Source organism: Pseudophryne corroboree, chromosome 2 (assembly GCF_028390025.1).
Source record: "Pseudophryne corroboree isolate aPseCor3 chromosome 2, aPseCor3.hap2, whole genome shotgun sequence".
In the NCBI taxonomy this organism is placed as follows: domain Eukaryota; kingdom Metazoa; phylum Chordata; class Amphibia; order Anura; family Myobatrachidae; genus Pseudophryne; species Pseudophryne corroboree.
Window position 1 is genome coordinate 111530544 of NC_086445.1, and position 27442 is coordinate 111557985.

At 45.3% G+C, this 27442-nt stretch overlaps 1 protein-coding gene across 2 annotated transcripts in view; it reads right to left on the bottom strand.

Annotated features, from left to right (window-relative positions):
- Positions 1–1120: 1120 nt before the first annotated feature.
- Positions 1121–27442, bottom strand: part of ARHGAP20 (Rho GTPase activating protein 20) — a 172712-nt gene continuing 146390 nt past the window's right edge. Inside the window, exons 10-15 of one of the 2 annotated variants that reach the window (XM_063951613.1) lie at positions 25195–25373; positions 20257–20418; positions 15139–15248; positions 14653–14860; positions 14389–14503; positions 1121–3713 (exon numbers count right to left, since the gene is read on the bottom strand). In XM_063951613.1, coding sequence (XP_063807683.1) covers positions 1867–3713; positions 14389–14503; positions 14653–14860; positions 15139–15248; positions 20257–20418; positions 25195–25373 — 2621 coding nt within the window. In that variant the 3' untranslated portion in view covers positions 1121–1866. The remainder of the gene's footprint in view (positions 3714–14388; positions 14504–14652; positions 14861–15138; positions 15249–20256; positions 20419–25194; positions 25374–27442) is intronic. The other variant, XM_063951614.1, reaches the window with a different exon arrangement.

The window sequence follows — 27442 nt, forward strand, 5'->3', positions numbered from 1 at the left end:
TGTGGTTAACCGCAGACCGCAAAGTTCCCATCATTGGTTACAATGGAGCGCCACTAAGCTACATTGTAACCAGTGCGCTCCTCTGATTGACACTGCAGGAGCGCACAGCCAATCAGGAGAGTGCCATGACGTGGCGCTCCCTGATTGGCTGGCGGGACCTTCACTGTCAAAAGTCACGGGGGGTCCCGCCAGTCGGGGAAAGGGGTTCCATGTGTAAACATGGAACCCCTTTAGTAGCGTGGACCGGGTTATTCGTTTTTTTATTTTCAACAAGTCCCTGGATTACAAACTTAAAGAAGAGGACAGATCTACACTGGATTGTTTGTAAGTATATTTTTACAGGTAATCCGTGGATTCTACTGGACAAGGGGACACGAATCGCAGCGTTGGAGGTAGGTAAATATGTGAGTGTCTAAGTGTGTGTAAATAAAATTGTACTATCACGGTGTCTGTGTAGTGGTTTATTTGGGGTATTTTTTTTGTAGTAGAACTACAGGTACCAGCGGGCCCGTTATTTTCCCACATGCTGGTATTTGTGGTTCTCCAAGTACCAGCTTGCGGGGAGGCTTGCTGGGACTTGTAGTTCTTTTACAAAAAACCAATATTCTTTATTTTTACACTATGGCTATCAGCCTCCCATCCACCGCCCACAGATGGAGATGACAGTCTCGGGCTTCACCCCTGGTCCTTGGGTGGCTGGAGGGGGGTGGGGGGGGCATTGATTTAAGGGGTCCCCACTCCTCCAGGGTACTCCGGCCAGGGGTGACTAGTTGGGGGGGGGGTAATGCCACGGCCGCAGGGACCAGTATAAAAGTGTCCCCCGGCTGTGGCATTATCTCTCTGGCTAGTGGAGCCTGGTGCTGGTTTAAAAAATACGGGGGACCCCTACGTCTTTTGTCCCCCGTATTTTTTGAACCAGGACCGGACGCAGAGCCCGGTGCTGGTTGTTTAAATATGAGGGAACCCTACACAATTTTCCCCCTGTATTTTTACAACCAGGACCGGCTGAAAGAGCCCGAGGCTGGTTATGCTTAGGAGGGGGGACCCAATGCAATTTTTTTTTATAATTTTTAACCTAAACAGACCCATTCCCACAAATACTTTGTAGACTTGTCACAACTATGTATGACCTTATGTTACAATGGCTTTATTATTTAATATTACAGAATACATATATTTATATTATTATCAGTGCCATAACAAACCAATGAACAAAACCATATAAAGTTAGCAGCATTTTCGCAAAGTACAAAAATACACATCTTTTAATAATAGTATAATAATGGAAATTACATTGGGACAATCTGTGCAAACTCATGTAGCAGATGAGATTATTAATTACTTAACATAACATACTCGACATGACTTCACAGAACAGGACGCAGCGCACACACAAACAGTACACAGCTGAAAACCTAACAGTGACACAGAATAGCAAAGACAGATTAAAATCTATTTTAGGTATATATTACATTATACTAATTTTTACGGACATTAACTACATTCTCCTTGCAGACTTATCAAACACAAAACAGACTGGTCCCAATTATACATCGGACTGAGCATCAACGTTTTCTGATACATGAAATATAATGTAACATTTTAATACTCAACCGTTTTTTTCTCTAAGAAATCCATCCACTATAAATTTCTCTTTAAGATGAAAAAGAAACTACGAAACAAAATAAAATTAAAAAAAAAAAAAATACACTCGTTCACATAAATAAGACATAGAAGTGGCTCTTCCATGATCGAAAACAATTTAAAATCTCAGTTTTTAACCCAATCCACTAATTTCATTGCATAATGAATGCCAAGTATTAGATCTGCAGAGAAGAGAGGATGTTATAATCAAAGAACCCATCTTTACACATAGGATTCTTCTGCAAAAAATCTTTGGTCTACCTCTTCAAATTTAGGATCGCTACAGCGTTCTGTGTGCCATTCTCTACCGCCCTTAATGATGGAACTGTCACACTCTTGTGTACTTTTAATTTGCTTTTGTATTTCTGGCTGCAAAAACAAGTCTCCCATACTGGAACTTAACTTCGGAGACACGCAAAAGTTTTTCTCCAAGTCACAATTTGCAATTTTGACTCCAGTGTCCACATTAGAAGGCAATACTCTATTTTTCTTGAAACTGGCGACACGAATACTGATTGATGTTCTGTTGGTGTCGTCCTTCGTGCCTGGCATCGGGTCCCCATGCGGGTGGACCGTATGCTCACTAGAGGACTTCATGTTTGCGTCGAGAGGAAGGGGTTCCTCTAAATTGTAAGAGTTTGTGGATTTTCTCCTGTTCCTCTGGCTAAACAATGCAATATTGTGACCAAGAAAAAGTGTTTGTGGCGTCTGCGTGCCGTCTTGGCTGCGTGGGGATATCTCAATGCTAATGGACACGGGAGATGGGAATAGGAATGTACTGCACTCCTCCCCGTTGGCGTCATTTCCATTTCTGTCTGCAACACCTTGGTCTATTGCATGTGTTCTGGTTGAAACTTGCCTCTTAGTGACAACTTCAGAAAAAGGTGGGTTGCAGGTCAGAGAACCATCCTCGTTGACCTGTGGAGATCTTGGCACTGTAATACGGTTTATGGTTTGACAGTCTAATTTTGGCACAGTCATATGTTCCATTAACAAGGAACATTCTGAAATTTCGGGTTTATTTGAAGATAGTCCTTTAGTGGATTTGTCTCCTTCGGTTTTGCTTTTCTCATCATTTTTTGCCTTGTCTGTTTTTTTTGAGGTCCAGTTTTTCACAGTAGATCTGCTATTTTTCAACCAGGCAATGGGTTGGGTGCTAGCAGGGCTTTTATGGCTTTGCCATTCCATCATATGTTTTCCAGTAATAAATACAGAGCCGTTATAAGGCTGCTTGTCCTCCTCAGCTCCTACAAACCCTGAAAACGAAGTAATGCCCATGAAATCTGGACTGAGTTCTACCTGCTTTCTATGTTGTCGTAAAGTGCAGTCTAAAGGTGAAGGCACATCGTTTGGCGTTAACACTGAATAGTCAGAAAACTGAGAAAAAGCACTGTCCAAAGAACTTTGTGAAGATCCTGATGGAGATGTCCCAGGAGAAGACAAACTAGAACAACTAGTGTGAGGGCATATGTTCAACCTCAGCGCGCTAGGTGGCAAAAGTCTATTAGAAGTGGTCTTTTTGTCACTTGTCTGCTTTGTGTTGCTTTTAGTGACATCGATGCCCAAAGTCAAACTGCGATTGATAAGTTTTTGCCCTTCAACCTGCAAATAGCGATGCTGTTTGAGATAATCGTCTGCTGACTGGGAAAGAAGAGCATCGCAGCTTGAGTTGTTATCATGCGAGGACTCGTTAAGTTGACTGAACCTGGACGCCAGTATTCCAATAGCCGGCTCGGAACAACGCCGGTGCCTCCTCACATCTGTTGTGGAGGAGTACCCAGAAGTATTAGAACAGAGAGATTCATTCTCAGACTGCTCGTGTGAGGCCGACCGATGGTGAGAACCTGCTGACATCTTCACAGCTTGAGTCTGGGAAGAGCTGAAGTTCTCAGCCTCTTCAGTGTAGGCATGGTCCAGATCGCAGTCACTTAAAGTCAGAACAGAGTCTCTGCTCCTGTTGTCGTGACTCATCTTCGTGGGAAGTCCACTGTATGAGGAATCTCCATCATCATTAAGTTCATTCTCCAGGCTATCATACGAAGAGTCAATATGTTTTAAAGAACAGAGATCTGCAAACAAGGAAAAGGAGCATTAGAATGCCTTATAGATACTTTAGTAAGCTCATAAAATTGTTGCATGTTCTTTTCTATTCTATAAACATCACAGGCCTGATAATTTTTGCTTAACATATGTGCATGTTAAAACTGCGTGTACTCGCCCATATGCCGGGTTATACAAATCTTGAGAAGCAATCGCATCTGTGTGTGTCTGGCTTCCTACCTGACATAATAATCATTATCTGCAAGAACTACCTGACGTACACTTGGGGCAAAAGGTCTGCCCCCAAATTTGCCTTCACAAGAATGACCCATTAAAATTCAGTTCCTCCTCTTTGGCCTTAAGTGTAGTACTGAGCGAAATGCGTAGGCCTTTGTAGCACCCGACTTGTGTACATCCATTTCTGGAGCATGCATAATGTGAATTAACACAAGATATACTCCACAAACAGGCATACATGCAACTCTGTCCAGTGCCCAAATACACTAGTATTTCTACCCATAAGTCCCTGTTCCATATTTAGCAATAGAAAATGCTTCATCTACCAGTTCAAGGCTTACAGATGTGTCCTCCTACATCCTTGCTGCCGTCACGCTAAACATTCCTTGAAGTTGCACCATGCCGTGTCATGGTTGTGTGTCCGATTACATTACTGTGTGTCTAAGACGTATTTTCATGGACTAAAAACACAAAATAAGTCGCTTGCCGCTACCAAGTCACACGGCACTCATGCGTTATTTTTAACGCGACTTGTTGCACATAGAGCAGAGATGTAAGAGGACACATCTGTATGTTAAAATATTGGGGGAGGTATATCAAGCAGTGAAAAAAGAAGCAGACCAGTGGAGAAGTTGCCCATGGAAACCAATCATTTTTGGAGGTATCATTTATCAAGTACAGTCTATAAAATTATAGGTAGATAGGTTTCTATGGGCAACTTCTCCACTGCCCACGTCTCTATTCTTTTCACTGCATAACACATCTCCCCCAATGTTTCCTACCAAAGTTAATAGTTGGTCAATTCATCCTAAAGACTAATGTACATAAAGGCCTTATGTAGTATACTGGGTACACTTAGTCTAACAAACATAACATTATCATATTCAAATAAACTGATTGAGAAAAGACAGATTTGCAATTGCTAACCATGGCAATGTTTGCCTCTTGTCAATGTGAATTGTATAGCTGTTGGAATTTACAAAGCAATCCAAGCAATGGTGATTCAACAAGCTGTGTAACTGCTAAATGGTACCAGAACCATGAAATCCCAGCCTGCTGATCGTATTAGGAGTAAAAATCAACAACTCCGCATTCGCTATTATTTACAGAAATGATCAAACCAGTTACAAACTTCAGCTATTGTTTAAGCACTTCCCATCAACGTTTCCTTGCGGTAAACATTTTTTTTTTTAAAATGTAAAATAAATATCTCAAGAGCCGTTTATAATGTTTTAAAATAGACCCAAATATTTTCTATGATTTGTTCTATTATAATACCCCTTAATATAAGTTCCATAGGTCCCTAAGGATGAGATGGGATAAAATGGCACCCTACCCTTTTTATGTATCACCATAGTGATTTCATTAAGTCATTTTTGTGGACTTTAATACTAATTTATTTTACATTTATAAACTACTCTTTTGATGCTAGTAAAGGTCCGTACACATGGAGTGATTTTGACTATGAGCGATTTTGACTGAGCGATTTACCTTGAACTGGCAGTAGGCGTTTTTGACTATCTGTACCAGCGATTTTGACTAAGGGGTATATTCGATAAGAGTCGGATCCATTCCGATATGCATATGTCGGAATGGATCCGACAAGCCCAATTCAATAGAGTGGACAAAAACCGACTGTCGGATTTGGCCGTTCCCTCCTGCTGTCAGCAGCTCCCTATGTGTGAGATCACAGGGAGCTGCTGGAGGGAGCCACACAGCCGTATTCAGTGCCGTCCGGGGAACGCTGCTGGGAGAGAAGTGCCTGGCTGGGAGAACGTCAGAGAGGAGCCGTGTCTTCCAGTGTCCACGGCTCCAGCTTCCCCCGCCGGTAAGCACTCTCTCTCCCTCTCTCGCCCCGCTCCCCCGTCTCCTCACCGCAATCCGACTTTTTTAAAAGTCGGATTGAGGTTGTCGGAAACGGGGTCAAATCGCCTTGTTTCCGAGAAAAGCACGTGGATCCGCGGCTATTCCGCCGATCCACGTGTTTTTTCCGACAAGTCGGGAATTCCCGACTTGTTGGAAAAAAACAGCCTCTAATGAATAGGTCGGAACCCCTTCCGACCTAAATCTGTCGGAAGCTGCCGTCTTTCCGACAAGACAGCAGCTTCCTACACTTATTGAATACACCCCTTAAGTGTGCAAGCGATTTTGGCTATGGGTGATTTTGACTATCTCATTTAAACTTTTCCAGCGACACAGTCAAAATTGCCTTGCCTGCACAGTCTATTTTTCCTAGCGATAGCGACCTGGCGGGGACGCGCATCGCTATCGCTGGCTGTGTACACACGGCGCGATATGCACTAACTTTCTTAGCGATTTTGACTATATAGTCAAAATCGCTAAGCCATATCGCTCCGTGTGTACACACCTTTAGATACAATGTCTGATAAAGTGTTTCAAACATAAACCGCAAACAAAATATTTATTATTTACATAGTTTCTGACTCGGCATACACGCCCACCCCGTTGCCATGCCGTCTGTAGTCTTCGGCAAATCTGATTGCCACGGTGCAAAAGATGTTTGCTCTGCAGAACTGAAATCAAGTTAGACCCGGCGGTGGCTAAAAGCACATATGTGTCCTCCCCCAGGTGAAATTAATATTTTATTGCTAATTAGATACACTCTATGCAGCAGAGTATATCCAACCGATTGTATATAAATACCCGCATACTACTGGTGAGTAATGGGACTTGTAGTTTAACAGCAGTTGGAGAGCTAAGGTCTGTCTCTGCTTTATGGTGGTCATTCCGAGTTGATCGCTAGCTGCATTTGTTCGCTTTGCAGCGATGAGGCAAAAAAACGGCACTTCTGCGCATGCGGCGCACTGCACACGCGCGGCGTACTATTGCAACGACTGATGTACTTTCACACAGGGTCTAGCGAAGCATTTCAGTCGCACTGGTGGCCGCAGAGTGATTGACATGAAGTGGACGTTGCTGGGTGTCAACTGGGAGTGTTCGTAAAAATGCAGGCGTGCCAGGAAAAACGCAGGCATGGCTGGCCGAACGCAGGGCGTGTTTGTGACGTCAAAACAGGAACTGAACAGTCTGAAGTGATTGCAAGCGCTGGGTAGGTTTTGAGCTACTCTAAAACTGCACAAAAAAACTTTGTAGCCGCTCTGCGATCCTTTCGTTCGCACTTCTGCTAAGCTAAAATACACTCCCAGTGGGAGGCGGCATAGCGTTTGCACGGCTGCTAAAAACTGCTAGCGAGCGATCAACTCGGAATGACCACCTATGTCATTGTGGTACATTTGTAAATCAGTGCAGGACTTCACTCATAGCCAGAAAACAAGGACAAGGAATCAACAATATCCTCTCCGGGTCCAAAACGACACCTACAGTATAATACTGGAAAATGGAGATGATTTTACTGAACTTGGTGCAGTGAGTGGGTTACAGCCTGAAAAAAAATGTCACGTTCCATCAACACTACTCTAACAAACCTGGAAAAGGGTAACTGAGAGGGCAGAATAGTTTTAGAATGTGAGCGCGTTAGGACTTTGAGCAGAGCCAGCTCTACCATTACACCAACTTTAGGCAGCTGACTAGGGTGCCGGGATCTAGGGGCACCACTGAGTCTACCAACCACATTATTAAAAATGTCTTTTAGAGACATTCTCTTGTTATACTCAATGCAGGCGGCGGTTATAGAACTTATAAGATGCCGCCTCCGCACTATCACCTGTGTGGCTAGGAAGTAGGTTTTGGTGGTGTTGGGAAAGAGGGGGGCCAGTGGACTGAAGATCTGCTGCTCAGAGAGCTATTCTGCAGTTCTTTAGCGAGTCTTCCCAGGCATGTCTATTACTCATGAGCTTCACCTGCTCCTAATCAGTGGCCAATTAGAGGCAGCCCTGGGTTACAAAAACCCAGCAGCTTCCTGTTTCCCTCGCTTGGTTCTCATGGTTTATACCAGTGATCTCACCTTGTTACCTCTACTATTGTGCCAAACAGGCTGATCCTTTAATTGTGTCTCTGATTGATTATGTGTATACTGATTTCAGCTACTTTACCTAAAGCTGCACACTGCCTGTTGCTAGTCTCTGATTCCTTCCATTCCGAGCACCTTCTCTGATTCCATGCTGGTTACAGCATAGGACACGTAGCTATGCTAAGGCACAAAGTTCTACTCAGAGTAGAGAGCCATGTTGTGGGCTGACCCAATATAAATGTGGGTGCATCCAATCACGTCACTGGAAACCAGTGACATCAGTGTGGTAAAACCAGTGACATCAGTGTGGTACTATGTACTATGACTACTTGTAAATTCATAGCTTGCATTTGCAAAATTGGCCACCTGTTTTTCTCTTAAATATTGTCTGACAAGCAAAAGGGCTGACTGCACAGTTTTAAGCTAAAGTTTCATTTTAACCGAGGTTCCTTGGTCAAACTAAAATATTAATAGTATCTAGAAAGATAAATGTGAAAGCAAGGCCTTTAAACTCTGCAACTACTGCAGATAGCTGCCGTCTCCATTTCAGTAATGTGCATGTAGTTCTCAGAGCCTAATAACATCCTGGATATAACTATACATTTATTGAAATAAGAGAAAATGCAGGTGCACACTCTAAACACTAAGAACGCTGGCAAGCAGAACAATTATAATAATACACTCTGAAATTTAACATGGAGTAAAATTGAGGTACTAAATATGGGCCCACCTACCACGACCATGTGACCTCATCAGGTGGTAGGTCCCTAACATTTTTAAGGTTCAAGACCAGAGCATGGGACCCCCTGGGCCAGCACCACCCAACCGCCACAGGGCATCGCACTTGTAAAAATAAGAATTTACTCACCGGTAATTCTATTTCTCGTAGTCCGTAGTGGATGCTGGGGACTCCGTCAGGACCATGGGGAATAGCGGCTCCGCAGGAGACAGGGCACAAAATTTAAAAGTTTGACCACTAGGTGGTGTGTACTGGCTCCTCCCCCTATGACCCTCCTCCAAGCCTCAGTTAGGATACTGTGCCCGGACGAGCGTACACAATAAGGAAGGATTTTGAATCCCGGGTAAGACTCATACCAGCCACACCAATCACACCGTACAACTTGTGATCTGAACCCAGTTAACAGTTGATAACGTAGGAGCCTCTGAAAAGATGGCTCACAACAATAAACAACCCGATTTTTTTGTAACAATAACTATGTACAAGTATTGCAGACAATCCGCACTTGGGATTGGCGCTCAGCATCCACTACGGACTACGAGAAATAGAATTACCGGTGAGTAAATTCTTATTTTCTCTGACGTCCTAGTGGATGCTGGGGACTCCGTCAGGACCATGGGGATTATACCAAAGCTCCCAAACGGGCGGGAGAGTGCGGATGACTCTGCAGCACCGAATGAGAGAACTCCAGGTCCTCCTTAGCCAGGGTATCAAATTTGTAGAATTTTACAAACGTGTTCTCCCCTGACCACGTAGCTGCTCGGCAGAGTTGTAATGCCGAGACCCCTCGGGCAGCCGCCCAAGATGAGCCCACCTTCCTTGTGGAGTGGGCATTGACAGATTTAGGCTGTGGCAGGCCTGCCACAGAATGTGCCAGTTGAATTGTGCTACAAATCCAACGAGCAATTGTCTGCTTAGAAGCAGGAGCACCCAGCTTGTTGGGTGCATACAGTATAAACAGCGAGTCAGATTTTCTGACTCCAGCCGTCCTTGAAATATATATTTTCAATGCTCTGACAACGTCCAGCAACTTGGAATCCTCCAAATCGCTAGTAGCCGCAGGCACCACAATAGGCTGGTTCAGGTGAAACGCTGATACCACCTTAGGCAGAAAATGAGGACGCGTCCTCAATTCTGCCCTGTCCGAATGGAAAATCAGATATGGGCTTTTATACGATAAAGCCGCCAATTCCGACACTCTCCTGGCTGAAGCCAGGGCCAGTAGCATGGTTACTTTCCATGTAAGATATTTCAAATCTACCGATTTGAGTGGCTCAAACCAATGGGATTTGAGAAAATCCAAAACTACATTGAGATCCCACGGTGCCACTGGGGGCACAACCGGGGGCTGTATATGTAGTACTCCTTTTACAAAAGTCTGGACTTCAGGAACTGAAGCCAATTCTTTCTGGAAGAAAATCGACAGGGCCGACATTTGAACCTTAATGGACCCTAATTTGAGGCCCATAGATAATCCTGTTTGCAGGAAATGTAGGAATCGACCCAGTTGAAATTCCTCTGTCGGGGCCTTCCTGGCCTCACACCATGCAACATATTTTCTCCAAATGCGGTGATAATGTTGTGCAGTCACCTCCTTCCTGGCTTTGACCAGGGTAGGGATGACCTCTTCCGGAATGCCTTTTTCCCTTAGGATCCGGAGTTCAACCGCCATGCCGTCAAACGCAGCCGCGGTAAGTCTTGGAATAGACACGGTCTCTGCTGAAGCAGATCCCTTCTTAGAGGTAGAGGCCACGGATCTTCCGTGAGCATCTCCTGAAGTTCCGGGTACCAAGTCCTTCTTGGCCAGTCCGGAGCCACTAGTATCGTTCTTACTCCCCTTTGCCGTATAATTCTCAGTACCTTGGGTATAAGAGGCAGAGGAGGGAACACATACACTGACTGGTACACCCATGGTGTTACCAGAGCGTCCACAGCTATTGCCTGAGGGTCTCTTGACCTGGCGCAATACCTGTCCAGTTTTTTGTTGAGGCGGGACGCCATCATGTCCACCATTGGTCTTTCCCAATGGACTACAATCATGTGGTGAACACTGCTGACAGTGCTATCACATGATTTTCCGCCCAGCGAAGAATCCTTGCAGCTTCTGCCATTGCCCTCCTGCTTCTTGTGCCGCCCTGTCTGTTTACGTGGGCGACTGCCGTGATGTTGTCCGACTGGATCAACACCGGCTGACCCTGAAGCAGAGGTTTTGCCAGGCTTAGAGCATTGTAGATTGCTCTTAGTTCCAGTATATTTATGTGAAGAGACGTTTCCAGGCTTGACCACACGCCCTGGAAGTTTCTTCCTTGTGTGACCGCTCCCCAGCCTCTCAGGCTGGCATACGTGGTCACTAGGACCCAGTTCTGTATGCCGAATCTGCGGCCCTCTAACAGATGAGCACTCTGCAACCACCATAGCAGAGAGACCCTTGTCCTTGTCGACAATTTTATCCGCTGATGCATCTGCAGATGCGATCCGGACCATTTGTCTAGCAGATCCCACTGAAAAATTCGTGCATGGAATCTGCCGAATGGAATCGCTTCGTAAGAAGCCACCATTTTTCCCAGGACTCTTGTGCATTGATGCACAGACACTGTCCCTGGTTTTAGGAGGTTCCTGACGAGTTCGGATAACTCCCTGGCTTTCTCCTCCGGAAGAAATACCTTTTTCTGAACAGTGTCCAGAATCATCCCTAGGAACAGCAGACGTGTCGTCGGGATCAGTTGGGATTTTGGAAAATTCAGAATCCACCCGTGCTGTTGGAGCACTACTTGAGTTAGTGCTACTCCGACCTCCAGCTGTTCTCTGGATCTTGCCCTTATCAGGAGATCGTCCAAGTAAGGGATAATTAATACGCCTTCTCTTCGAAGAAGGATCATCATTTCGGCCATTACCTTGGTAAAGACCCTGGGTGCCGTGGACAATCCAAACGGCAGCGTCTGAAACTGATAATGACAGTTTTGTACCACGAACCTGAGGTACCCTTGGTGTGAAGGGCAAATTGGGACATGAAGGTAAGCATCCTTGATGTCCAAGGACACCATAAAATCCCCTTCTTCCAGATTCGCTATCACTGCTCTGAGTGACTCCATCTTGAACTTGAATTTTTGTATGTACAGGTTCAGAGATTTCAGATTTAGAATAGGTCTTACCGAGCCGTCCGGCTTCGGTACCACAAATAGCGTGGAGTAATACCCCTTTCCCTGTTGTAGAAGGGGTACCTTGATTATCACCTGCTGAGAATACAGCTTGTGAATGGCTTCCAATACCGTCGCCCTGTCTGAGGGAGACGTTGGCAAAGCAGATTTTAGGAACCGGCGAGGGGGAGACTTCTCGAATTCCAACCTGTAACCCTGAGATACTACCTGCAGGATCCAGGGGTCCACCTGCGAGTGAGCCCACTGTGCGCTGAAATTCTTGAGGCGACCCCCCCACCGCCCCTGAGTCCGCTTGTAAGGTCCCAGCGTCATGCTGAGGCCTTTGCAGAAGCCGGGGAGGACTTCTGCTCCTGGGAAGGGGCTGCTTGCTGCAGTCTCTTACCCTTTCCTTTGCCTCGGGGCAAATATGAATGTCCTTTTGCTCGCTTGTTCTTATAGGAACGAAAGGACTGCGGCTGAAAAGACTGCGTCTTTTTCTGCTGGGAGGGGACTTGAGGTAAAAAGGTGGACTTCCCGGCTGTTGCCGTGGCTACCAAATCCGATTGACCGACCCCAAATAATTCCTCCCCTTTATACGGCAATACTTCCATATGCCGTTTGGATTCCGCATCGCCTGACCACTGTCGTGTCCATAGACTTCTTCTGGCAGATATGGACATCGCACTTACTCTTGATGCCAGAGTGCAGATATCCCTCTGTGCATCTCGCATATAAAGGAATGCATCCTTTAATTGCTCTATAGTCAATAAAATATTGTCCCTATCCAGGGTATCAATATTTTCAGTCAGGGAATCCGACCAAGCCACCCCAGCACTGCACATCCAGGCTGAGGCGATTGCTGGTCGCAGTATAACACCAGTATGTGTGTATATACTTTTTAGAGTATTTTCCAGCCTCCTATCAGCTGGATCCTTGAGGGCAGCCGTATCAGGAGACGGTAACGCCACTTGTTTGGATAAACGTGTGAGCGCCTTGTCCACCCTAGGGGGTGTTTCCCAGCGCGCCCTAACCTCTGGCGGGAAAGGGTATAACGCCAATAACTTCTTTGAAATTAGCAGTTTTTTATCAGGGGTAACCCACGCTACATCACACACGTCATTCAATTCCTCTGATTCAGGAAAAACTACAGGTAGTTTTTTCAGACCCCACATAATACCCCTTTTTGTGGTACTTGCAGTATCAGAGATATGCAAAGCCTCCTTCATTGCCGTGATCATATAACGTGTGGCCCTACTGGAAAATACGTTCGTTTCTTCACCGTCGACACTAGATTCGGTGTCCGTGTCTGGGTCTGTGTCGACCGACTGAGGCAAAGGGCGTTTTACAGCCCCTGACGGTGTTTGAGACGCCTGTACAGGTACTAACTGGTTTGCCGGTCGTCTCATGTCGTCAACCGACTTTTGCAGCGTGCTGACATTATCACGTAATTCCATAAACAAAGCCATCCATTCCGGTGTCGACTCCCTAGGGGGTGACATCACCATTACCGGCAATTGCTCCGCCTCCACACCAACATCGTCCTCATACATGTCGACACACACGTACCGACACACAGCAGACACACAGGGAATGCTCTGATAGAAGACAGGACCCCACTAGCCCTTTGGGGAGACAGAGGGAGAGTTTGCCAGCACACACCAAAGCGCTATAATTATATAGGAACAACCTTATATAAGTGTTGTTTCCTTATAGCTGCTTAAATATATATAATATCGCCCCCCCTCTCTGTTTTTTACCCTGTTTCTGTAGTGCAGTGCAGGGGAGAGCCTGGGAGCCTTCCTAGCAGCGGAGCTGTGTAGGAAAATGGCGCTGTGTGCTGAGGAGATAGGCCCCGCCCCCTATTCCGGCGGGCTCTTCTCCCGGTTTTTCTGAGACCTGGCAGGGGTGAAATACATCCATATAGCCTCATGGTCTATATGTGATGCATTCTTTTTAGCCAGAAAGGTATTAACATTGCTGCCCAGGGCGCCCCCCCCAGCGCCCTGCACCCTCAGTGACCGCCGGTGTGAAGTGTGCCTGAGCGCAATGGCGCACAGCTGCAGTGCTGTGCGCTACCTCATGAAGACTGAAAAGCCTTCAGCCGCCGGTTTCTGGACCTCTTCTTACTTCGGCATCTGCAAGGGGGTCGGCGGCGCGGCTCCGGTGACCCATCCAGGCTGTACCTGTGATCGTCCCTCTGGAGCCAGTGTCCAGTAGCCTAAGAAGCAAATCCATCCTGCACGCAGGTGAGTTCACTTCTTCTCCCCTAGGTCCCTCGTTGCAGTGAGCCTGTTGCCAGCAGGACTCACTGAAAATAATAAAACTATCAAAACTTTTACTCTAAGCAGCTCTTTATGAGAGCCACCTAGATTGCACCCTGCTCGGACGGGCACAAAAACCTAACTGAGGCTTGGAGGAGGGTCATAGGGGGAGGAGCCAGTACACACCACCTAGTGGTCAAACTTTTAAATTTTGTGCCCTGTCTCCTGCGGAGCCGCTATTCCCCATGGTCCTGACGGAGTCCCCAGCATCCACTAGGACGTCAGAGAAAAACAGTTAGGAACTTAGAAGTGTTAGTTTAAGTGTTACTATAATGATGCCCCAAAGCAGTCCAGCCCCCCCTCCCCCCCCCCCCCTTTATTGAAATTAAAGTGTATTACCTGAGCTGTCCTCTCTGTTATCATCCTTTGCTGACAAACTGGCATACAACAATGAGATGTCATCCCCGAAAATCATACAGTAGTTCTCTATCAGGAACTGGACCAACACGGACACCTACAAGACAGGACCAGAAAATACTCAATGCTGTACAGCAAAACCTCACCTTATCTTTGGCATGGCTTCCTTATGACTAACCTTACTCACATGTGACACCTGAAAGGAAAGGCAGTTGTTTTTTTAGCGCTATATGGAACAAATGTTACCTTTCGTGTGAATTCGCCTTCCGCCTCCGGGCTGGGAGGATTGGGCAGCCACAGCAGACTCGGAGCAATGCACACTGCCAGATTGAAGGCCGTCATTTGGTTGGTGTCAGAGCGTTGTTCAATGCAGTGCAAGACCCCAAACAAGTAGCGCAGTAGTGTGACATTAACTTGCGGAAGCTTCTCCACTAACCTGTGGGACACAAACAAACTAGATCTGTAAGTATAATGTAAGAAAGCGCTGCCGGTGGAATACCGTGTATAACAGAGAGGTGCTGGGGAGGCACCCTAATGAACTGCTATGCAGGAGCCACCATAGTAGGAGGTGGCTGATCCGGACAGCGGACTACCTCTAGGATTTATTCACAGCTTTACAGAGCTTATACAGATGCAGATCATCATTACTCTGAGAGTATCCTGTGCCCACAGAACGGAGTGTGGCAGCATGTGCAGTGTATTTTCTAAGAGGAGGTACAGTGCAATACTTACTTCTTAACAGCTTTTATTTTCTCTGCCTGACAGCCTTGATCCATAACAGAAACCCATTTGTCATAAAGTTTGGATGAGAAGACGCTGCCAGGGATATTGCGAAGGAAATCCTGAGAGGGGGAAATAATTGTACAAGTTAGAATAATACACTGAATAATCAGGGCCAGATGTAGGCATGTCAGGCTGACACCTATGAAGACCTCATCAGTGCTAGGTTGGGAGAAGTTTTGAATTAAGGACCGGGGAAGGGAGAGGAGAGAGAAATCTGAGTGTGGGTTCTCTGTCCAGTGGATATCAGGACTAGTGGGAAAGGTGGGAGGGGGGTTTGGGTATATAGGAGGCATATGCCCCTGGTTCCCCCAAGCTTTGATTAGAGCGATGCAGAGCTGGACTACACTGCCAGCGGGAGAGGAGGTGGAGTCTCCAAGCAGGGCACTGTCCTGCCCATGGCAGTGTCCCAAGGTACCTGCAATCCTGGGGGCAGCCCAGCAGCTAGGGAAGAGATGTACACGCCCCCAGTGTGACATGAAACGTGGGCATGATGTGTGACCACGCCCTTTTCATGTTCACACCGAAGGCTTGGGAACGAGGACCAGATCCCCCTGCCCTAAATGTTGCTCTTTAGGGCTCCCTAGTCTAAGTGCCCTAAGCCTTAATCCAGCAGTTGACTAATGGGAAGTTGTATTCAAGACTTCTCAAGTGGAGACATTGCCCATTTCAACCAATCAGCATCTATTTATCATTTACCAGGTACAGTCTCTAAAATGGGCTCTACATGTCCACTCTAAAAGGTTTGATACACCTACCCCTAACAAGGTGATCCTTCTATTTGAGTGAAGAATTCCCTTGCAGGTCACTCTGTAAATGACTCATATGGCAGAAGTGAGCACGGAGTATTTGCAGAATACTACAGCATGGCGGCCAGTACAGGCAGAGGTGTAGCTAGGTTCCATGGTGCCTGGAACAAGAGTATGTTTTGGCGACATTTGAAACGAAAAACAAAATATAAAAAAATCCTAAAATCGGTGACAGGACTGGTTCTAGACCTTGTGGATCTAGGGGCGAAAGTTTCCTTTGGGCGTCTCCATGTTTAAAATAGGGACAGTGTGCGCCAAAAGCGCACAACAAATATAGGGGTGTGGCGTCATGGGGAAGTGCGTGGCCACAGAATAGTACAAATTCAGATTACACTGCACATTACTGTCCGTTATTCACATTACACCACACAGTAGTACCCCTTATACACTTTACGCCACGCCACACAGTTGAGCCACTTATACATGTTACACAACACAGAAGAGCCCCTTATACATGTTACGATACACAGTAGAGCCCCTTATACACGTTACACAACACAGTAAAGCTGCTTATACATGTTATGCCATAGTGCCATAGTAGAATCATTTAAACACGTTATTCCACAGTAGAGTCGCATATACATTTTACTCTGCAGTTTCTAATGCACAGAGAGGTGCTATAGCAGCCGGGTAGAGATGGGTGCTACAACAATCAGGGCAGAGAGAGGTGCTGCAGCAGCTGGGGCAGAAAGAGGTGCTGCAGCAGTAGGCACAGAGAGTGGTGTAGCAGGACAGAAGTAACCCTGCTGCACAGCTACAAGCAGACAGTGAGACATTTAAAGAGGGCGGCAGAGCTCCAGCATGAGCTGGCTGTCAGTGTCACCCTCTAACTCTTCCGGCGCCTGGAGCTCGCGCTCCACCGGATCCACCCTCGCTACACCCATGAATACAGGATACTAGTAACAGTGTAGGAGGAAAATAACATCACAGAATACTACAACATGGCGGCCAGTGCAGGATACTAGTAGCAGTGTAGGAGGACAATGACATCACAGAATACTACAGCATGGCGGCCAGTGCAGGATACTAGTAGCAGTGTAGGAGGAAAATGACATCACAGAATACTACAACATGGCGGCCAGTGCAGGATACTAGTAGCAGTGTAGGAGGAAAATGACATCACAGAATACTACAGCATGGCGGCCAGTGCAGGATACTAGTAACAGTGTAGGAGGAAAATTACATCACAGAATACTACAGCATGGCGGCCAGTGCAGGATACAAGTAGCAGTGTAGGAGGACAATGACATCACAGAATACTACAACATGGCGGCCAGTGCAGGATACTAGTAGCAGTGTAGGAGGAAAATTACATCACAGAATACTACAACATGGCGGCCAGTGCAGGATACTAGTAGCAGTGTAGGAGGACAATGACATCACAGAATACTACAGCATGGCGGCCAGTGCAGGATACTAGTAACAGTGTAGCAGGAAAATGACATCACAGAATACTACAGCATGGCGGCCAGTGCAGGATACTAGTAGCAGTGTAGGAGGATGACATCACAGAATACTACAACATGGCGGCCAGTGCAGGATACTAGTAACAGTGTAGGAGGAAAATGACATCACAGAATACTACAGCATGGCGGCCAGTGCAGGATACTAGTAACAGTGTAGGAGGACAATGACATCACAGAATACTACAACATGGCGGCCAGTGCAGGATACTAGTAACAGTGTAGGAGGACAATGACATCACAGAATACTACAACATGGCGGCCAGTGCAGGATACTAGTAGCAGTGTAGGAGGAAAATGACATCACAGAATACTACAGCATGGCGGCCAGTGCAGGATACTAGTAACAGTGTAGGAGGACAATGACATCACAGAATACTACAACATGGCGGCCAGTGCAGGATACTAGTAACAGTGTAGGAGGAAAATAACATCACAGAATACTACAGCATGGCGGCCAGTGCAGGATACTAGTAACAGTGTAGGAGGAAAATGACATCACAGAATACTACAGCATGGCGGCCAGTGCAGGATACTAGTAGCAGTGTAGGAGGATGACATCACAGAATACTACAACATGGCGGCCAGTGCAGGATACTAGTAGCAGTGTAGGAGGACAATGACATCACAGAATACTACAGCATGGCGGCCAGTGCAGGATACTAGTAGCAGTGTAGGAGGAAAATTACATCACAGAATACTACAACATGGCGGCCAGTGCAGGATACTAGTAGCAGTGTAGGAGGACAATGACATCACAGAATACTACAGCATGGCGGCCAGTGCAGGATACTAGTAACAGTGTAGCAGGAAAATGACATCACAGAATACTACAGCATGGCGGCCAGTGCAGGATACTAGTAACAGTGTAGGAGGAAAATGACATCACAGAATACTACAGCATGGCGGCCAGTGCAGGATACTAGTAACAGTGTAGGAGGACAATGACATCACAGAATACTACAACATGGCGGCCAGTGCAGGATACTAGTAACAGTGTAGGAGGAAAATGACATCACAGAATACTACAGCATGGCGGCCAGTGCAGGATACTAGTAGCAGTGTAGGAGGATGACATCACAGAATACTACAACATGGCGGCCAGTGCAGGATACTAGTAGCAGTGTAGGAGGAAAATGACATCACAGAATACAACAGCATGGCAGCCAGTGCAGGATACAAGTAGCAGTGTAGGAGGAAAATGACATCACAGAATACTACAGCATGGCGGCCAGTGCAGGATACTAGTAGCAGTGTAGGAGGAAAATTACATCACAGAATACTACAACATGGCGGCCAGTGCAGGATACTAGTAGCAGTGTAGGAGGAAAATGACATCACAGAATACTACAACATGGCGGCCAGTGCAGGATACTAGTAGCAGTGTAGGAGGAAAATTACATCACAGAATACTACAACATGGCGGCCAGTGCAGGATACTAGTAACAGTGTAGGAGGAAAATGACATCACAGAATACTACAACATGGCGGCCAGTGCAGGATACTAGTAACAGTGTAGGAGGAAAATAACATCACAGAATACTACAGCATGGCGGCCAGTGCAGGATACTAGTAGCAGTGTAGGAGGATGACATCACAGAATACTACAGCATGGCGGCCAGTGCAGGATACTAGTAGCAGTGTAGGAGGAAAATGACATCACAGAATACTACAGCATGGCGGCCAGTGCAGGATACTAGTAGCAGTGTAGGAGGAAAATGACATCACAGAATACTACAGCATGGCGGCCAGTGCAGGATACTAGTAGCAGTGTAGGAGGAAAATGACATCACAGAATACTACAACATGGCGGCCAGTGCAGGATACTAGTAGCAGTGTAGGAGGAAAATGACATCACAGAATACTACAACATGGCGGCCAGTGCAGGATACTAGTAGCAGTGTAGGAGGAAAATGACATCACAGAATACTACAACATGGCGGCCAGTGCAGGATACTAGTAGCAGTGTAGGAGGAAAATGACATCACAGAATACTACAACATGGCGGCCAGTGCAGGATACTAGTAGCAGTGTAGGAGGAAAATGACATCACAGAACACTACAACATGGCGGCCAGTGCAGGATACTAGTAGCAGTGTAGGAGGACAATGACATCACAGAATACTACAACATGGCGGCCAGTGCAGGATACTAGTAGCAGTGTAGGAGGAAAATTACATCACAGAATACTACAGCATGGCAGCCAGTGCAGGATACTAGTAGCAGTGTAGGAGGAAAATGACATCACAGAATACTACAGCATGGCGGCCAGTGCAGGATACTAGTAGCAGTGTAGGAGGAAAATGACATCACAGAATACTACTCTGTATTTGAGATTAGATTTAGAAGATAATGTAATGACAGCATATAGTTTAGGCTAGAGTAAGACTTTGTACAGTATGCTTAGTTACTGCAGTTGAGTATGGGCACATTAAGTTTACATACTGTAGACTAACAGACCCAGCCAGACAGTATTATGGTTGATCATGTAAAATAGTGTGATGATTATCTAATGACATGTCGCAACAAAAACTGCTTTATCTGTAAAGGTGGAAATTGCGTGGACATAATATCATGCACTAAAGACATGAGTTTATGGTTTGATATAAAAAAAAGCTAAAAAAAGAAACGGCACAAAGTAGAAAACAAATTACCCGTGAACCTCATTTTGTAATTTCTAATAGATATGTTAGAATGTTAATGAATTTCTCTTTGTCTATACTCATTTATTTCTCCATCCATCTGTACAGAGAACAGACACAATGCCATGCGGTGTCATATCTGGAAGCTGTGCATACCTTAAGCACTGACGCTGTGACAAAAATAGATTCACAAGCAAAATCAATGTGGAATCCTGCGATGAGCCGCTCTTTCATTTCCTTGCACGCCCTTGCATTAGCGGAACGTCTAAATATTCCTCTTGTGAACGGTCCGTCTTGACAAAGGACTGAGAGCATATCCTACAGACAATAGGAAAACAATTATACGCTATCAAAAATGAAGAACATTTTCCCCAACTTTTTCCTTTTTGGATAATATTCTACTTTGGCTGTTAGAACCCAGAACACAGGGTCTGCTTGGGAGGTGCACGCGAATTTATTTATTTTATTTATTAACAGTTTCTTACATAGCGCAGTATATTCCGTTGTGCTTTACAATTAGAACAACAGTAATAGAACAAAACTGGGTAAAAACAGATGGACATAGAGGTAGAAGGCCCTGCTCGCAAGCTTACAATCTATAGCTAATTGCAACGTCACCGCGCCTCTGTACGTACTGGCTGTGCAAAGTTACGCTAATGCCACAGGAGGCGTCTTAAGGAAAGCTCACTGCCAGCTGCTCTGGTCCGCTGCTGGGTCCGGGCATCGGAAAACAACTGCACAAACATCGGACATCCCAGTAACACTCAGATTACTCAGGTCATCCCTCCTAATCACGGTGATGGAAGCTGCGGCTGAGGACGTAGCCACTGGCTGCGGCACACTCAGAAAATGAGGCCGCCATCCCTGGTTATCTGTGATGCTTTCTGTCGCCTCCCCCAACGGCAGAAACATGTCAATCATGCTACGGTGTATGGGGCGCTGCGAGTGACATCGCAACCCCAGATCTGCACATGTGATAAACATCGGGCACATCGGACATCCCTGTAACACTCAGATTACTCAGGTCATCCCTCCTAATCACGGTGATGGAAGCTGCGGCTGAGGACGTAGCCACTGGCTGCGGCACACTCAGAAAATGAGGCCGCCATCCCTGGTTATCTGTGATGCTTTCTGTCGCCTCCCCCAACGGCAGAAACATGTCAATCATGCTACGGTGTATGGGGCGCTGCGAGTGACATCGCAACCCCAGATCTGCACATGTGATAAACATCGGGCACATCGGACATCCCTGTAACACTCAGATTACTCAGGTCATCCCTCCTAATCACGGTGATGGAAGCTGCGGCTGAGGACGTAGCCACTGGCTGCGGCACACTCAGAAAATGGGGCCACCATCCCTGGTTATCTGTGATGCTTTCTGTCGCCTCCCCCAATGGCAGAAACATGTCAATCATGCTACGGTGTATGGGGCGCTGCGAGTGACATCGCAACCCCAGATCTGCACATGTGATAAACATCGGGCAACTGCGAATGATGGGAAATTGCGTCCACCGCTGAATCAGTCTCACAGATCTGTAACCTACCAGAGCTGGATTCATTAGGTAGTAACTATATACTCAGCATAATGTCTGACATTGTACTGGTAAACACTGCAGTAGTCCGGCTCTAGATTTGGTATTATAGTTTAGCCGGTGCTTACACTGTCACGTACAAGCGGTGCAGTAATATATCACCTGACATTAACTTTTACAGCACGCAATGCATCACTGACACGGCTGGCTTTGTCAGAAACTGTGCCAGTTCCTTAAAGCCAAGCCGCTGTTTAACAGCTACATTTTCCAGCAGCATAGAACACATCAGAACATTACTGTAAATTAAAATCAATGTGTTATTGTTAGGAAAGACTGCCCCATTTAATTCAGAAATGGCCTTCGGTCTAGTTAGAGCTGTTCTGTGTTCCACTAGCTACAGACAGAATATTTTCCCCCCAGCTATGCTCTATTGCCTCAATGCCTGACTGGCGGAACACAGAACAGATGGCCGATCGTGGCTAGCAGCACGACACACATAGCAATAGTGGTCTCAGGGCTTCCCTCCTGCCCTGCCTCCCCAGGTGCAGGCAGACGCTAAGTGATGACCATTACGCATGGTGTAATGGTTAGCATTACTGCCTCACAGCACTGTGGTCATGGGTTCCATTCCCACTTTGTGGAGTTTGTATATTCTCCCCGTGCTTGCGTGGGTTTCCTCCGGGTACTCCGGTTTCCTCCCACACTCCAAAAATATACTAATAGGTTAATTGGCCCTTAACTAAAAAAAATTAACTGTAGTGTGTAAGTGTGGGGCAGATGTATTAACATGGAGAAGGCATAAGGAAGTGATAAACCAGTGATATGTGCAAGGTGATAAAGGCACCAGCCAATCAGCTCCAATATGTAAATTAACAGTTAGGATCTGATTGGCTGGTGCCTTTATCACCTTGCACATATCACTGGTTTATCACTTCCTTATGCCTTCTCCAGGTTAATACATCTGCCCCTGTGTGTGTGTACATGGGCAGACTAGATTGGCCAAGTGGTGCCAAGTTCTATGTTGCTAAGTAGCAAAGAACCATAGTGTGCGCCCACCTTCTAGGCATGCGCTGGCCGATTTCACGCATGATATGCTATGCAAACTGGATCAGATCAAAAATGTTCTATACGCAGGATATAATTGACAGTATAAGTTTATCATTTACATGCAAGGGTAAGGGCGCAGTACAAGTTATTTCCTTCTGTTTGCTGGTTATAACCTTCAAAACATTTCAATATATTATATATAATATTCCTTAATATATTTATGACAGAAGGTGGGGTTCCATCTCACTTCCATAGTCTCTGAGGTAAATTAGTAACTTAGTTTAACAAAAGAAAATAGTTAAGGTCAACCACTCCCATCTATGTATCTAAGAGCGACCAATCAGATTTTGGCTTTCATGTTAGTGCAGAACAAGGGTCGCAGAGCTAAGAACTCTATGGGCCAAATGTAATAGAGTGAGAGTTTCAGAAAGTGAGAGATTTGGTAAGGTTTTTCAGTTTTTTTTTAAAGTGGCAATCATTTACCCTGCAAAACCAGGTTGATCTTGCTGTGTAAAGGATTGACACTTAAAAAAAAACTGCAAAACCTTACCAAATCTCTCACTTTTTGAAACTCTCACTCTATGACATTTGGCCCTTTGTATTTGTTTGAAAATGTAACATTAGGAGATCGAGTTTGGTATATTAAGTCGACATTGACCATGGTGACAAGAATAATGCCATTGTGTCAACAGAGAACATGTCAACATGTTCATCAAGTCAAAATTCATCATGTCAAAACTCAGCATTTTGACACTGATTAATGCTGACATGGTCACAATGTCAGCATTTAATTTGGAATGTTTCCCTAACCTTAATGTTGACATTTTCACTGTGTTGACATTTTTCATACGTCAACACTCTGTCTATGCCGATTTTTGAGATCTCGACATATTATGTGAACATTTTACCCATGCCGACATTCTGAATGTTGACATAGTGGAAACTGACTATATGGGGTAAATTTACTAAAGCTTCTAAAAATGAAAAGAGGTGATGTTGCCTATAGCAACCAATCAGATTCTGCCTATTTTTGCATTTTCTAGGATGCAATAGAGAAATTATAGAATCTGATTGGTTGCTATAGGCAACATCACCTCTTTTCATTTTTAGAAGCTTTAGTAAATATACCCCTATCACTGCATACAAAAGCATCATTGCCAGAGTACTAAAACAATAAATCAATTTTCTACATACAAACTAATATTACTTCAGGAATGCAGGATACAATAAAGGGGGTCATTCCGAGTTGATCGCTATCTGCCGTTGTTCGCAGTGCAGCGATCAGGCTAAATATCGGCATTTCTGCGCATGCGCATGCACCGCAATGCGCATGCGCTTCGTAGGGTACAATGAGCATCGTGGGTTTGCACAGAGTCTAACGAACATTCCAGTCGCACGGTAGAACGCAGGAAGATTGACATGAAGTGGGCGTTCATGGGTGTAAACTGACCGTTTTCAGGGAGTACTTAGAAAAACGCAGGCATGACAGAAAAAACGCAGGCGTGGCTGGGCGTTCGCTGGGCGGGTGTGTGACGTCAAAAGCCGTCCCTCCGTCGTTAGAATCAACACACACGGAGAGTAACTACAGGGCTGGTCTTGTTTTGCACAAAATTATTTTGCAGGCGCTCTGCTGCACAAGCGTTTGCAGCGAGCGATCAACTCGGAATGACCCCCTTTGTCCTTAAAGTGTGTATGTGACAGGTTTAAGGAGACCATTGTCATCACTGTAACAGGAAGTAGTGCCAACATGGAGTAACCTGTGTACCTCTCTCATATATAGGGGCAGGTGTAGTATGGTTCGGCGGCGGTCGGGGTCCCGGCGACCAGCATACCGGCGCCGGAATCCCGACCTCCGGCATACCGACAGCTGGGTGAGCGCAAATGAGCCCCTTGCGGGCTCGCTGCGCTCGCCACGCTATCTATTCTCCCTCCAGGGGGGTCGCGGACCCCCAAGAGGGAGAAAAGATGTCGGTATGCCGGCGGTCGCGATTCTGGCACCGGTATGGTGGTCACCTGGAGCCCGGCCGCCGGCAACCTGAAGACCACCCACAGGGGCAGATGTATTAACCTGGAGAAGGGATAAAGCAGTGATAAGTGGAAGGTGATAACGTACCAGCCAATCATTACGGATTTGAAAAATGACAGGAGCTGATTGGCTGGTGCGTTATCACCTTGCACTTATCACTTCTTTATCACTGCCTTATCACTACTCCAGGCCTAATACATCTGCCTCATAGAATGAAGGCAGACATTTTATGTGCCTGCGTTATATTACGAGTTCCTAGTAAATGTAAAAGCTGTATTCTCATATTGGCTCAGCCCACAAAAAAAGCTGCAACCACCATGTACAGAATTCAAGTGCACCATAATTTCTGTCAAAGCTAGCAGTGCATTGCCAAATAGCATGTAAGGTATTCTAACAATGATTGGTCCATCTTGGGAATAATAAGAGCTTTTGGGAGCATCTTGCGTATTTAGTAGATCTTTAGTAAATCCTTTCAGAATGACTGCTCACCATGATGGCTTTGGGAAGGTTGTCATTATCACAGATGGCTGATAAGGAAAGGCCAAATAGCTTTCCTGGAGTTGCAGAGGTTGGAGAAAGTTGGATGTTATCCAGCTGAGTGTTAGACCCACGCCAAAAAGTCCAGTTTATGATAGACCGTTTCCTTTTAAATGGCTTCTGGCTTGGATCTGGAAGGAAAAGGTGAAACCATTTACTGAGAGAGCAATACTGTGGCAATGTGATTTGTTTTGCTCATTGGCTGTGACCACAAGTGTGATTTACAGAACAAAACACTGTTCAGAATTCTTTTGTTTTGCCCAAAATGCTTTTAAGCCAGTAACGATGACTTGATTACATAATTCCTGGTATTCTGCACTGAGAATTACTTTTCAGTGTATTTATTAAACTCTGTGATGGAGCAAAACTACAGTAAACATCAAAAAGAGCATTACCCAAAAGTGGCAGCTAATAAGGTAAAATGCGTCAACACTTGACAGCTACTACTTGGAGCTTTATATCATATGCAAATATTTGTAAAAGCAAAAAGTTCAGTTTCTGCAAAGTAGTAGCTGACGCATTTTACCTTATTAGCGGCCACTGAAAAATGGCAGCTGTAATTCCTCCTATCACGACTGTGGCCTGATTTACATTCTAAATGATTTCCCTGTAATATGTCAAAATTATACACTTCAAAAAGACAAGATGCTCTGATTAAGAAATATAATATACTGTATATCAGTGTTTCTCAAACCCAGTCCTCATGGAACCCTGCAGCACAGGTGTGTTAATTGACTAACATAACAGATCTACAGGTGGTGCTCATTATTCCTGAGGATACCTTGAAAACAGGCACTGTTAGGGTTCCATGATTACCCCCCGATTATGTTTGAACATTCAATAAAAAAAAAAGGATTATATATATATATATATATTAAAAAGGATAAATTGTGAGCAAGAGCACACAGATAAAACATTTTGGTATCATGAATTTCTGAATGTTTACTTTTGACCCCCGGGCCATTTAAAAGGTCATAATTAGGGCTGTGCGAAAGGGGGCAGCCACCCAATGCGTAAATATGGAGGGGGGGGGGGGGGGGGCAATAATATTTTAGGAGGTTTTGGTTACAAATGAAGACTTGGGGGAAGGGGGTTTTGTCAAATTTAATTCTTGCCCCGGGCTCTAAAATTTCTAGCTCAGCTCTTGTTTATTTTTGAATCTAGAGGGCATAAAATAGTCACCATCTATTGTCAGGAATCTATGTCAGGAATATCAGTAGTTTTCTACAGTAAAAACACATAAAGCTGACATCTAAATACTTTGCCTTTGTCCTGTGAGACTACTTTAGCCAATCTACGTGTAAAACACTTGGATCCAGTAAAAAAACAGCCCCACCAAAGTAATGTTGGCCCTAAATTTGAAGTGTCTTGTCTCAGCCAAGAGTTAGGTTTAGAAGAAAATACTACTGGATTTCTTTAACCCCTCTGGCAGCCAAGGATTTTTACAGGATCTTTATTTTGACAAACACAATTGTCTCAGGTTGCAGATTTCCAGTTAAAACGACAGCGCTCGACCCATGTGTAACTGATAAAGAATTCAGGTTTTTTTCGGGTGTGGTATTTCTGGGACAAGCGAGATATAAATTATAACGATTGCAGCCTGTTTCTTTTTCACTTTTATTATTTTATATATTTCACTCTTGGATTTGCACTCTCGCCCCTGGGACTGGGTGGAAAGACTTTGCTGAAGACGTTAACTTATACAAATATTTCTCTACATAGCCCCTCTGTAACCCTGTGACTTTGCAGCAAAGAAGTGCAAAGTTGGAGACTGAAATGGCAACACTGTATTATTTTTCCAATAGGTTTTGCAATAGGCTTATTATACTGTAGTTGCCGTTATGTTTAGTAAAGGCATATTTATATTGTGTTTTATGTTTTCTCAGCAGCCGGCATCAAATGCACAAGGAAATGTGACAAATATGAACGTCAGAAAGAGGAAATAGAATAGGATGCCGTGAAAAGTTGTTTTCGGTTCACATTATTAAATAAAAATGTGAACATTAATTTAGTAAGATGGAAACGAAAAGGTGAAAAAGAGGGTTACTCAGTTCTGTTGGTTACAGCGCTAAAGCAGACCTCTCACACTACATAGAGGGAGTTCCTGGGCGGTGGCTTAACGGACGCACGAAGATGGTCCTTCTTATCGGCGTGTTATGGAAATGTCGCGGGTGTGATGCTGAACTGGTTATGTACACAG